The sequence below is a fragment of the Prinia subflava genome, chromosome Z (genome assembly GCF_021018805.1).
Source record: "Prinia subflava isolate CZ2003 ecotype Zambia chromosome Z, Cam_Psub_1.2, whole genome shotgun sequence".
Lineage (NCBI taxonomy): Eukaryota > Metazoa > Chordata > Aves > Passeriformes > Cisticolidae > Prinia > Prinia subflava.
Genome location: NC_086283.1, coordinates 99,136,187 through 99,150,836, shown reverse-complemented (window position 1 = coordinate 99,150,836; position 14,650 = coordinate 99,136,187). Strand labels below are relative to the sequence as shown.

At 35.3% G+C, this 14,650-nt stretch overlaps 1 protein-coding gene across 3 annotated transcripts in view; it reads left to right on the top strand.

Moving 5' to 3' along the window:
* Positions 1–14,650, top strand: part of FCHO2 (FCH and mu domain containing endocytic adaptor 2) — a 79,845-nt gene that overhangs the window by 22,090 nt on the left and 43,105 nt on the right. For all 3 annotated transcript variants that reach the window (XM_063422004.1, XM_063422003.1, XM_063422002.1), the window contains exons 7-8: positions 485–583; positions 1,571–1,667. In XM_063422004.1, the coding sequence (XP_063278074.1) occupies positions 485–583; positions 1,571–1,667 (196 nt within the window). The remainder of the gene's footprint in view (positions 1–484; positions 584–1,570; positions 1,668–14,650) is intronic.

The following is a 14,650-nucleotide window of genomic DNA, read 5'->3' as shown; positions in this document are numbered from 1 at the left end:
AAACAAATAATATTTGAAGAAGCAAAGAACACAGATTTAACTAAAGAAAGAGCATGTACATTTACAAGAGTGTTCTAAAAAGGAAGTGCAAAACAGATCCAGAAATAAGATTTCTTGGTTTAGATGAAAAAACAAAGACTCTTCAGTAATGGAGGAAGGAGAAAATTTGAATACCTTCTAAACATATTTTCTTTTGGTAGAAAGAGATTAGATTTTTTGAATGGTTAGATGAAAGTTCAAAAAGTAAGTAAAAGATGTTCAATAATGACTCTGAAAGGATAGCTTGCTTTCTAAAGTGCAGTATTTCATAACTCTCTGAATTCTGCACATTACTTTCTTAAATGTAATTATTACGTTTAAGATGTGGAGAAAAAAGGAGTTTTATTTGTTCTTTTTTTCATTTTAGTGTATTTAATCATTGACATTTAAGATTTTGTTTCAGGAAATATTTTCATTATGATTAATTGCTCATATTTGTTTGCAGAAATTTCAAGACATAGAAGAAATGCACCTTCTTCGTATGAAAGAGATAATACAGTCATTGTCAAATACTGTAAAAGAAATCCATTTACAAATAGGAGAGGTATTTTTATATTATATTTGGATCATGCTTTATGTTTTTCCTTAACTATTAAATGGAATATTTCTTACTTTGTGAAATTCAATATAAGCTCAAAGTCCCATGGCTTCCTGTTACATTTTTAAGTTAAATGTCACCAAAATTTCAGAATAAGACTAGGTATATTTTGTCTTCACAGAAAACAAAATTTTGGGACATTTTGAAGAATTTGGCAGTTGAAGATTTTTTAGTGTATTTCTAAATTCTGCTTCTTGGATATTAGTTTAGCACTAATTTCACAAAGAATTACAGTACTGCTTTTTAAATTAGAACTAGAAATGATACCACTTTGAGGAGTCACCAAATATTTTATACTGTTGGATTTTATGAGGAAAAGATATTTAGTGACAGAAGCTTTTATAATATCTTTTGTTTAAATGGAAGTTGGTTTAATTAATCATCTTTATAAGCAGTCCTTAATTTTTTGATTTTGGAAGTGTTGCACTTCATTTGCGTCCATGTCAGTATTAAGGTTTTCTGCTGATAAGTGATCATCACAAGGGTCATGCTGTTTATTTCTAAAATATGTACACATGCTGCCTTGTTGGAAAAACCTATTAGCAACATGTTGTTAGACCAAAACTATTACAACAGTAATGCTTTTTACTCAACAGGTGGGAGTTGTGATAATACAGTAGTAACAGTTCACACCCTAAACTGGTGGTGGCTGAAAAAACTGCTTGTCTTCCTGACATTATAGTGGGATACGTTGCTGATAAATTCAGAAAATGATATATAGACAAGTTGTTTAACATGGAAGAAATAGAAGTAAAACCTAGACTTGTCACTTCATTTTTTGTCTGTAGTGTACTGTAGCAAAGAGAAGGGTTTCCTAAATAAAATGTCTGTTGATTTCTCCAAGTCCTGTAATGTATTTTAGGGGGAAAGGTTTTGAACCTTAGCTGTAGCAAAAACTACTTTTTAAAGTTAATCGCTTTTTCTTTTTCGAAGGTGCATGAAGAGTTTATTAATAACATGACAAATACTACAGTTGAGAGTTTAATACAGAAATTTGCTGAGTCCAAAGGAACTGGCAAAGAAAGACCGGGTAAGAGATTAACACAATAGGAAATGTTAGCTTTAAAACTGAAAATTTCCATTCCTAATGAAAAGGTCAAACCCATATTTGTTAATGTGCTGTATTTTTAACATACGTTAGTATTCATTAACTTTGAAATTAAATGATTCATAGAAACTGGTAATGCAGAATTCATTTTGTGCATGTAGTATTTGTGTTCATAATGCTTGGTAGTTTATAGCACTAAACTGTGCTATTTCCTAGAACATCAGGGAAACTGGTCAAGAAGCTGTAGTTCTTTGTACAAACTATGTGTTGTCTGCTATGTGTTTCTTGTACAATCTGTGTTTCTGCATAAGTTGTATTTCAGAACTTCAATATAAACATATTCAGAGCAGATGTCTATAAAGCTGCTTGTTGAACTACTGGAACAGTTGCATCTGTTTGTTCAACTTATCAATTATCATTTTAATAGACATGCAATATCTATTTTTTTATAAAATATATTTTAATATAAAATAATGTGTATTGCTTCTTTAGCAAGAAGCAAATTGAATAGTACTTTCTGAAGGTACTGCTGGTTGGGTGTGATAAGACTTCCTGGCACTGGCATAAAAAGACATTCTCACAGTACTGCCTATACAGTGTCACTTTAATATTGGCACAAATATACAGTCACTAGGTGTGTAAATACAGGAATTAGTAATTTCCTTCAGTGCTGGGAGTCCTCACTAGCATCTCTGTCTAGTAGAAGCAAACAAAGATTTTTTTTCCCAGGGTAAGAATGTACATACCAGAGTAGGTCATGAAAATGTATAATAAATTTTTAAATATTATTAGGTATCTTGCAATGTGTCTGTGAGGTGTTTTTAACATAACATTATTTCATATTCTTTCTGTGATTCTCTAATGCTGATATCGAAGTGGGCTGAGGTAAGATGATATATGGAACGATTTTTGACAGTTTCCTGTGTATTTATCAATTTTTCAGCAAAAAAAGAAAATGTGTGAACTTCAGAGTATTAAGTTCAGTTGGTCTGAAACAGGACAAAGACATGTGACAATTTGGTGTTCAGACCTCTTTGATTAGATGTTGCCAAAATGGCCAGGGATCTCCACCTTGCATTTAAAGTCCTGACAGCCTGGGTTACAAAGACCCTTGCTAATTTGTCCTAGAACATTGTGCACTTCAAGTCATCCATGCTATTAGTGTGGATTTTGCCAGACAACGCTGACATTTGAAGAAAAGTAATACTTCACTTTTTAATTTAATGGAAAAATTGCACACATTTTATACTTGCTGCTTTACAGTTCTTCAGATATCATCTGTGCTCTCTGGGGCCAAATAAAAACTTCAAATGTATTCTAAGGAAGTTAAGCAAAGTATTTTAAGGAACAATAGCACATTTAGTGTGTAAATGTATGCACCTTGAATTTCCTTTTACAGTATTAAATTACTGATATCAACTTTGTCAAGCAGTCATGGTGCAGGGAGAAACATAGTCAAATTCAGCAGCAAAAGAATACAAATTCACAAGAAATCTGGAAGGGTTAAAGACTAGCAACACAGACCACTAATGATGTTAATTAAGCTTACTGCTTTTAATATATTTGTTTTATTAACTTAGAATCATAAAACTTTGACAATTAGAAAGATTTGGAAGGCAAAGTGAGGTTATCAGCCTTCTAAGAATGAAAAGGGATCATCCACTGTTAAGGACTGCTTTTTCTTGATTGAACCCCCACTTTTTTGCATCTGAGAACTGTTCACAATAAAAAGATATTTTAATTAATGGAGCAAATGCTGAAAGTCTGTGGGATGTATTTATTAATTAGGCTGAAGAAGGAGATGGCTCCTCAGAAAAATCTAAATATTTGGTATAAAAAATGATACTGACTTGGTTTACATAACAAGTGCTGAAAAACTGTCTTCTGGATGTCACTGTTGCTTCTGACCTAAATCTGTTTAAAGGCAATATTCTAAAATTCCCCAGGACTATGTAGGCCTTCTGTCATCCACATTATTTGTGGGTTGCTATAATAAGTGAGATGGTGTGTACTTTCAGATAAAATAAACTAAAAAGGCAATGCATAGCAAAGTATTTTAGCTTATTTCAGTATATTCCAGCTATTTATAGTTCTTTACAGCAGAGATCACTTGCTTTTGTTTATATCTGTAAAAATAAGAATGAATCTGAAATGAAGTACTGATGAAGGCTGTTTTATCAAACCAATTACAGTAAAGTTTATCTGAAATGTATCTCTACAGTGGTGTTTGTTTTACCAGATTATATGGGCTCCCTCTGGTGGCTAATTTCTGTCACCTGGAGCCGTAATGTGAAGGGGTATCTAGAATTCAAGTTTTTCTTGTACAAATAACAGGTTTTCTTTCAAGCAGTAGTACTTTGTAAGAGGCTTTTAATTCACTCAGGAACTTCTTTATAATTACTTTTTTTCCACAACTGCCTAAATAACCTACTTAGTCAGTTCTATAACCTGCTTCTCACTGAATTTGTTTTAATTTTTTCTTTGTCAAATCAGTTTGGAATTGAGAGGTTTTAGTAACACAAGTAAAGAAAGAGTAATAATTTTTGTTTTCTGACTTCCATTCAGTGTAAAAAAAAAAACAAAAAAAACAAAAACAAACCACAAAAAAAACCAACAAAACAAAACAAAAAAACCCAAAAAAACAAAACCACCAAAACAAACCAAAGACTAAACCACTTATATCCAGTTGCAAGTTAATTTTAACTGAAAAGAAAGGCACTTAGTGTAAAACACAGGAAAACAAAGCAGGATCAATAAGGCTTCAGATCAGAATTTAATGTACAGAATTTAATTCCCTGAACTTCCTCTAACATCTGGAGGAACCAGGATGAGGTCAGGCCCATGTGATCTTCATGAGGTTCAGCAAGACCAGGTGCTGGTGCTGGATCAGAGCAACCCCTGGTGTCAGCCCAGGCTGGGATGGACAGATCAGAGCAGCCTTGCCCAGAAGGATTTATGGATGCTGGGGGATGAGAGGCTGCACATGCCCCAGCCATGGCACTGCCAGCCCAGAGAGCCAAACGTGTCCTGGGCTGCAGCCACAGCCCCGTGGGCAGCAGGGCAGGGAGGGGATTCTGCCCCTCTGCTCTGCTCTGCTCAGAGCCCACCTGCAGGGCTGCACCAGCTCTGGGGTCCAGCACAGAAGGACAGGGACCTGCTGCAGTGAGTCCAGAGGAGAGACACGGAATGTATTAAAACAGCTCTCCTGTGAGGACAGGCTGAGAGAGTGGAGGCTGTACAGTACACACCAGGAAGAGCTGATTGTGGCCTTAAAATAGCCTTATAGGAAAGATGGGGACAAGAAAATAGGTTCTGTAGTGATATGGAGAGGAGTAATATTTTTAACCTTAAAGAGAGTAAATTCAGACTAGATATAAGTGAGGTGTTTTTTATGATGAGAGTGGTGAAACACTGGAACAGGTTGCCCAAAGAAGTGGTAGCTTTCCCATCCATGGAACTGTTCGTGGTGTGTTTGACAGGACTTTGAGCAACCTGATGTTGTCAAAGATGTCTCTGCTCATTGCAGCGGGGTTGGACTAGATGAGCTTTAAAGGTGCCTTCCAACCCAAACCATTCTAGGATTCTATGATATATTCCTGGTGTTAGGTTTAATAGCAGATTAGATACCACCAGTTGGAAGATGCTGTAGTCATATGGTCCTGCAATGTTCATCAAAACTTGCCCACTTCTAATTGAGTGGTTTCCTGTTTGTTATAGTCTGTTGCTGCATATTCTTTAAAAAAATAATTTATTGTATGGCAGAAAATATCTGGTTTTCTTCTAAAGTATATTTAAATCAATAATGGAAGTGATATCAGAGTAATCTTATTCCAGATTAATGAGAAGTCAACAATGTTTATTATCAACAGTTGCTATTGCTCAGCCATCACTGGCTCTTGCACTATAGCAAAGTATTTGACTTCTGTTTCTCTTGTACTTTTATATATTAGAAATATAGTAGGAATATTTTTAATAAGATGATGCTTCTATAGACGACAAGATTCAGAAAGGACAGATGTAATTTTCCTATTCTGTTTCTTCTCTCCATCAAATGCAAAAATTGACAATTTAGTCAGTAATCAGTAACACTGATTAAAAAAAGTTTGGTTTGTTGAAAACCTATTTTACATTATTTGCCCATGCAGAAGAAATAGTCTCAAGGTCCTGATAACTCCAGTCAAGGAAAAGAGTAAGGTCATGCATGTCAAGTGGAGACATAGTTTCAAAATGACCAAAAAAATCCTGAATTACTTTCTGGAAATGGTATTAAGTAGACTAAGCTGATACATTTTTCAGTGAGTTCGGATTGAATCAGGATCACTACTTTTTCACAAGGTAACACATACCAGAAAAAAATATCCTGGCATCTTTCTTAGTCTCCTGGTGATCCTTTTCTGTTATGAGGGAACACATTTAGGAGCTCTGCCGTTACCAGAGATCATGAAGCATTAAAGCTTCAAGTTAAATAAACATCTAAACCCCAAATTTTACCTGGCCTTTGATTCAACTGATTTCTGATTCTGTGAACTCAACTGAATTATTATTTGATTAGAGTAAAGTTTCATGTGGCTGTCTGTTGGCAGTGGTGTTAGTGCAAAGTTTGTTGTGAAATTGTCACATGCTTTTAGGCCTTTTGTAATTGCCTGTTGTGAGCATTTTAGTCCTAAATGTCCATGAAAAGTACTGCTTATGTGTTTTCTCCAAAGCAAATGCAATGTCAAAGTGAGCTACACCACAGCTGAAAGGTAATGCTGATAGTGTTAATGCACAGTTGTGCTCACTCCATGTTAATACTCCTGTTAAATTAGGGTGTTGTGTTAAGCTGCATGTTTGGCATCTAATGAAGAAATTGCCAAATAAACAAGATTAAGCAGTGAGGGGAAAAAAAAGAAAGTTAATAATAAATGTATTACTCCTAAAAATTTTTAGAAGCAAGTTAATACTTTTTCATACTTTGAGAGGCAAAACAAGGGCAACTGAGTATTGAAGCTTGCTTTGATTAAAGCTTACTGGCATTTTACCTGGTTAAATAATGAGATCTGCTTTGAAAGAAAGACTTTAAACAGTGCTGGGTGTGGTGGTTTCTTTTTTCCGTGGTTTTGTTTGATAACATAGTAGTTTACAGCTGGTATAAAAATACTTTTCTAGGACACTAAACAAGTTACAAAGTAGATGGAAATAAACACTGAAAATGGTTAATACTGACTTTTGAACAGCTCTGCAGGACATCTTTGAGTTTCTTTTCCACAGGGAAGGGTAACAAAGCAAGTATTTATTTTATGTTCTTATAAATTATTTTCTTTGTATTTTCTTTAAATACTGTGCATACTTGAGTGCTGCTGATGCTTGTGGTTAAATGCACAAATAGCTTTGAGGATCACAATTTCCCAAAGACTGTGCCCACATATAGTTCTACACAGAAGGCTGACAAAGGAATGAGCTTAGTTTATCAACACTAACAGTGTCCAAGGGATTCAGCAAAGCACTCTTTGTAAAGGAGGGCAGACTACTGCTGTATTTCAGAAGTTAATGGAAGAAATTAAGTATGAATATTTTTGAGGATTTTTATGAGAAGCTGGGCTTGAGGCAGATAGAAAAGTCTTTAGGGTCTTATGCTGTAGAGCTCTTGATGAGGAGCTACAATCTGAAAAGCTGTACCAACAAATATATTTTACTTGCTCGCCTAGATGTCTGTTTTACTTTGCCTGCAAAAATTTGGTCCTTTCAACCAAATCCAAATCTTCTGTGGGCTTCTAGTCTGATCTGCCAGCATAGATTTCTAATAATTACATATATTGAAATTGTAAACTTGTTTTAGAATGCAGTAGATTGATTTTTAATGGTCTGGAGAGTTATAAAGGAGCAAGTTTTATTGAAAAAAATAAATATTTGAATGCAATTGGAATAATCACAGCATTGATAAAAATATCTAAGACAACATCAGTAGACATAACAGGGCAAAAGCTAGATTGTGAATGATCTGGAACACTTAGTAAGATAAAGTACTGTTGGGCACACTCAAATTTTCTTCCTACAGGCAAACAAAGCAGTCGCAGCATCACATTTAAAAGAGTTTTTTAGGACTGGAAACAAAGCAATGTCCATTTCACTAACTTAAATAGGAAGAATAAATTACGTAGGTAATAGTCAGCAGAAAATGCAGCAGGATATACGATGGATTCTACTATGACCAGAAAAATTAGTCTTAAAGCACTTGAAAATAGAGGAAACATTTACTTTATCAGCATAAAACAAATCTCAGTATAAGACCTGTAGCTTACTTATATAAAATAGTCATCTTATATGTAATTAATATTTAGGAAAGGTTTGATATTTTGAACTTATTTATTTGGGGTATATTTTTTGTTTAAGGTAGGAAATGTTCTTTGTTTTCTAATGGAAAAAAGATCTTTTTGTCTGAAAATTCTGGACACTATAAAATATATTACCCTATTTTTGCTCCTTAGGGTCACATTAAACATCTCAGCCTCTGATGGTTTCATGTGCTTAAGTTCAGAACTTCAGTAAGAAACCATATCTCTCTCCGTTTAGAGGGAGAATGTGTGAGTGCTAAAAAAGATGTGACTCTTTGAAGCTGCCTTTGAATATGTGGGCTATAATTTGACATATTTACAGTGTCTAGTGTTCCAAAATCTTAGCTGAATTGTCTTAAAAGTGAATGTGTTTGTGCATTTCTTTCATCACTGCATACTTGCATGTTCTATCTTCAGCAGGTGCATCATGCACCATGCAGACAGGCAGAGCTATTTACTTACAGTAATAGACTAGATTTATGCAGTTGCTTATTATGTCTTCCACACCTCTGCTACAATTTTCACAAGACTGGTACTTTCGACACATTTTGATGGAAAATGAGAGTGTAGAAATGAGGAGGTTGCTAGAGAAAGAAGAAGCATCCCAACTACTCCTCATTTGGAGAGTCAGCATATAGCTGAGTATGTATTTGTATGTATTATATGTATGTGTATGTTGGCCTGCCACTTAGCTTGTGAATATTTATTTAATTTTTATTAATTAATTTAATATTAATTAATTTAATATTTATTTAAAACTGGCTGTATCTCACATCCTGTTGTTTATGCAGTCAGAGAGAAAATATGGAGTGAAGATGAAGCAAAAGCAGGGGTAGAAAAGGACAAGAAAAGGCATTGTAATGCTCTGCAGATTGGTGTATTAGATGACATTATATTTTGTTGCTCACAGACCTCACACTTTCATAGATCATAGCTGAAAATTGCAGTGTTTGTTGTCATACTCAGATGTTGCAGGCTGGAGGGATCTCTGCCTTGAATCATTGCCTTTGATACAAGTTTTCTGTCTCTTTTGAAAACTCTTGCATTATCAGAGCAGTGAAAAATACTTTGTAACTGATGTTAGCCACCTTTTTATTTTAGAGAAAAAAATCTGGTCTTTCCTTCTAATGGTAAACATCTTAATTGATAATCATTATTTTAAGGCTTCTCAGATTATGATCCTTTTCTGCTTTATTTTTGCTCTGTAAACCACATAGAAATAGTGTCCCCTGAGTATAATGTACTTGCTGTGTTCACATAGTTGGTACTCAGAGTACCAGAAAAGCCTGAGATGGATAATGTTTCCTTTGATCTGGTGAACTGAGTGCAGGGCTGGAAGCCTAGTAACAGAATCAGGGTTAAAATTGATTGTTTGTTTGGATGCTCTCTTCATATGTTAATTTGTTCATCTGAAAAGATTCTTTCCAAAGAAGTGCTACATATGTTGTTACTGATAATTGTCATTATTTCTGATGCCACTATCACATCTACCATTCCTTTTTTTTCTTTAATTGAATACTATTGCTGTACTATAATTTTCTTTTTTTAACTTTTTTTTTTTTTTTTAAAGCAGGATTTGATAAAACATTCAGCATCTCTGGGGGCTATGTATCTAGCTAGGCCGATATATCATTCTGAGGATGTAACAAAGAGTAGTCAGAAATTGAGTGATTGGTGTGGTGGAACTGTATTTATCTAATTAGATTAAAGGATAAGGTTTTACCAGTATTATTTCAGTGTTTTCCCTCAGACTGACCTGTTAGCAGGGCAGTTTTATTTGTTGTCCCTTATCTTCTTTCTGGCAAAGAAGAGCTGACCCAATCCATAAATTAAGGTTTGCTTGTAGCAGTTTAGTACTAACATGATAACTGTATCACATGTATGAAATTTAGCTCAGAGAAAACAGCTACTCATCTTTACTCTGCATTCCTCCAAATAAGATGTGCTTTAATTTGCTTTTAAAAAAATCTTTTTATAAAATATAGAATAAGAAGTCCTTTTCCAGCAGAAAAAAATTCATATTGTTTTATAAAATCATTTCTCATGCATGGACCGGCAATAAAAATGGGAAGTTAGTATTAGAAACACTAATGACAAAATATATTTGGGCTTCGTGGCTTCTGAATTTAAAAGCTTGACATTTTTCACTAAATATGTCACTGGATCAGATGATAGCAAGAAAAAGATTGCTTATATGTTTGTGTACATACAAAATTGACCTTTGTGATGCAGCTTGACATCTAAACACTAAAAGCAGTCATTTGTTTTGACAGCAGAATTAATTGAGGCTAAAACAGTCGAAATTCCACTTGTATCAAGCTGTTCATTAGGAGCTGCTGTCTGGCTTTAGTGCTGTCAGAAAAATAACCTGTTCTGCTATGATTAAATAGCAGAATGATGGTCGGTCCACTGAATTTGAGAGAGAGGTTGAATAAACTTTCTACTGCGGAAACAATTCAGAAGTGACACGCTGCAAGGGGGGTCAGAATATGCATTGATATCCAGCTGAGCTGTCAACTGGCACTGAGCCAGGCACGCAAAGCTTTGCCATTTGAAGCAGCATGTGAAGCATATGCAGTTTAAAAAAATTGTCCTCCTTTCATGCATGATTTACACTCAGAGACAAACTTTTGTTTTTGTTGAAAACAAGAATATGGTTTGTCGTTGTGTTTGTAAATATTTTGCTTGAAACAGATATGTTAATGTTTATATGTGTGCATGCATGTGTGTAAACTGATTCCTCAGGTTGCAGGGAAAGGCAGTTTTGGGGGATATTCTGAGGGTCTGAGTGTTTCCAGTTACTGGGAATTGCATGCAGTTAATACCAATATAATGTTTCTTTCTCTCATGCATGCCCCCCTTAAGCTAGAAAGGAGACAATTTTCAAAAGCAGATGCAAATGTAAAACAGTTCTTACTTGATTTGTTGACTTCTTGATTTGTTTAACTTTTTAGCTCTGTGGGATTTTCCAGTTCATTGATATACTTACTGGGGGCACTTTTTCAGGGTATGACACAATATTATGTTTTCCTTACTAGTAATATTGGTTGACTTTTGCATTTGATTTGTTTATTTAAGAATGCAAACAGTAATTTTTTTTTCCTCTCAATTGAGGAAAGTGTGAGAGTTATTCTTTTGACATTAGAAAACATTCTCCCAATGTCTCCCTCACAGAGGTTTTACATAAAAGTTATACAGACAGACTATAAAACCTGATTTTGTGGCAAGAGATTTTGTCTAGTTTAAGTAGCAGGTGTAAGATAGTGGTTAAAAAGATAATTTCTGTAGTTGCCTTGAATGTACTCTGAAAGTACTGTTCCTGTAGATGTGACCTAAATATGTAGGAGATTCTGTAATATAATATACAGTGCAATTACATCTTCTTCATTTGTCTGTCAATAAGAACATTATCTCCTTATTGCTAGCTATATACTCTGCCTTTAGTGGCATGAAACTTACATATTCACATGCCACTTGAAACAAGAGAAACATCACATGTAGTTACTGAATATTTGTAGTCTTGGAGATGCATCCTGAGATGCAGACTCACTCACTGGTGCTTAATTTTTGCAAGTGTTGCTTCTTGTAAATTATGTGATTACCTAAAATAAAAAATTTCCATTTATACAAATTATGTCTTCTGTTCCAGCAAAACAAAGCAGCTTTATTTTCAAGAGCCTCAGAACTGACCCAATCCTGGTGTAGTTGCTTTAGTCTCTTGTCAATTAGCAGCTGTCTGCCTCTGTGTGTTTGTGAAACTGGACTCCATTTGCCTTTTCTTCTTGTCCTTATCTGTCCCAGCTGGTAGAATACTGTGAGCATTCAAAAACTCAGTGCAGCTTGCAGTGATGCTTGCTGTGATTTTTATGTACAGTTAGAAGAACTTACTGATTTTTGATGCCTGCTTCCTTTGTAGAATACTACATTTCTCATTAGCATCCAGATAGCTAGGTGTATATTCTTAAGTGACTGAAATCCCACTAGATGCTCACATCTCTTTCTGTTACAAAGGCTAACCTTCATTTATGCAGCATATTTATTAATTTTTTTCTATTCAGTGTGTTTACAGTATCAAACACATGCAAGTCAATGCAGATGTATTTGAGGTGTTAAAATCAGCGTTATCAATGTATGGATTAATCTAGCAGCAGGCAGAGTAGACTTTTGAAAGTTGCACTCTCCTTGCAATGGAACATCAAATCAGAGACTTTTGCAAGGATTGGACTAGATCTCAGCTATAACTTTCTACTTACTCTGAAAATGTCTTTTAATGTCTTTTTGATTTTTACAGTACTACTGTAGTTTTAGAATTTATTTTTGTGTTAATGTTAATGCTTGAAAATAAGCTGCCATCTCAATTCTTCTCAGTTGTCATGTTATGACAAAAAGAGCAAAGAGATTTCATTGCTTTTCTTGCAGTACTGCCAAATAACAGTGTTATCAGCATTATCACTTGCAGTATGGCAACATTTAGATGGTTCTTTCAGTGCCTTAGGCTACCACATGGCATGGACTCTGGAGACTGCTTCAGGGAATGACTTCAGCCCCCAACATCAACACCACTTCTTAAATGTGAATCAACTGCTTTTCTTTCTTTGAATGCCACAATGGACAGTGAATATTTATTTACACCAAAAATTTTAGCTATTGTAATCATCCAGATTTTGAGTTGAAGTCCTTGGTGTTAAGCGTTTGTCTGCACTACAGTCATTGGGCACAAGTCTGTCCTGAAAACTTTTTGCCTCACAGAGGTAATGCATCCACCTTAAGAGAACCTTTGTAGTTGTTACAAAAGTTATTGAGATACCAGGACGTAAGTTTGCGTGCTTTGACTTCAATTTGTAGATGACACCTGTCTGGCAAACTCCATTAATGCCAATCCACTGGTAGTTCTTGACTATAACACCTTCTGACTTCTCCTTGACTTCTGATTAAGGAATCATAAAGATAGACATTACAGAGTTGCAGAGGAGAAAGCTTTCCGAGTCGGGACTTTTTTAGAGGTTTGGGCGATCTTTTTGCAGTGCTAGGGCAGCTGCTTTTGTTTCCATGTTTTACACAGACAGTAGGCAATGCTGGAAAACTTCTTAAGAAACTGAATTCCTTATTGATGCTATGCTCCCATAACAGTGTGTGTGCCTAAGGCCTTCTGGCTGACCAGGAAACTGCAGCTGGTTCTCGCAGAGGACAGTGTGGTGACAACACACAGTTCTGGCAGGACCACCGTATTGTCACCCCTTTGGATGCAAAGACATCTGCCTCCAGGAGACTCCAGCTGTTATGCAGGCTATTGAAAGCTTCTCACTATACTGTTTTCTAAATTAGTACACTATACATTGCCACAGGAAACGTCTATTTCTGAAAGGTTACTTTGATTTTAAAATACTACGCCCAAGGCAAAATATGGTGCTATTTATGGCAGAGTCATAGGAAGCAGAACTGTTGGGAGGTCTGAAGTTACAAAACAAAAGTTGTCATAACATTTAAAACTGTTACAAATTTCACTCTGCTCCATTCATAAGGGCAAACTGTATGCACAGATGCACAGAATATTCTTAGTAGGAAGGCACTCACAAGGATCATCAAGTCCAGCTCTTAAGTGAACAGCCCACATAGGGACTGAACCCACAACCTCGGTGTTACTAGCACCATGCCCTGACCAACTGAGCTAATTAGAGACACCACTGACACCACCTTCTTCCTTTGGAATTTCTGTAATTCCAAAGGAAGAAGGGCCCTATACAAATTTGACCAAAATAAGTTTTTGAGTTATAATTGGTTCACGTGATATCTGTGTGTTTCTGTAGTAAGGAAGAATCTGTCTTCACATAAAAATTATTACAGGGTGTGAAAAACTCACCTTTAAAGGGAAGTGTTTTAGGAAAGCGTAATGGAAAAAAAGAGAGGAACTTGGATGTCTTGTTAAAGAAAATCTTTCTTTAGAAGACAGTTAAGAAGTGGAAGTTAAGATACTGATCTGAAATACAGATGGGCTATACTAGAGCCTTCAGTATTTATTTAGTCATTAGTGTAAAAGTCTTAAAATTCAGGGGATCACTCTTAATAGCTGGAAAGGGTAAAGAAATGGTGGAATTTTGAAAAAGCCTGAGTATTTTATTCCTCATAAAATATATTTAAATCTCAGTGTTTACAGGTTTCGTTGTTTTGTTCCGTGGATGACTGTTTGAGATATTGATGGCTTCTAGTCCAAATTCCTGATCCTGCTGTTTTACAAACACTTAGATTTATTTTTACTGATTGGGAAAATTTTGCAAACTCAGCCTTACAAATTACAGTAAATATAAATCAATACTTTGAGCATGCTATAATTTTAAAAAAGAAGTCATTTCCCCTCTGTCTTATCTATAATGTATCTATATAAACCTGTGTGCATGGAGGGAGGTAAGTAATAACCCCAGTGGCACAGTGATAGCATGTTAAACTTTTTGTTCTGTGGATACAGCTGCCAGATAATCCAGCATGGGCTGGAAGAAAAGTTGCCTGCCTGCATGTGCTCTCTGTTTTCATTGCACTTCCACAAGTGCTGGCATGATTATGTCATATCCTGAGCAAGGTCCTACAGAAACTCATGTTGTTTTCTGTACACCAGCTTCCTAAAATGTCTCATTGTGGGATTAAATAAATTCTAGA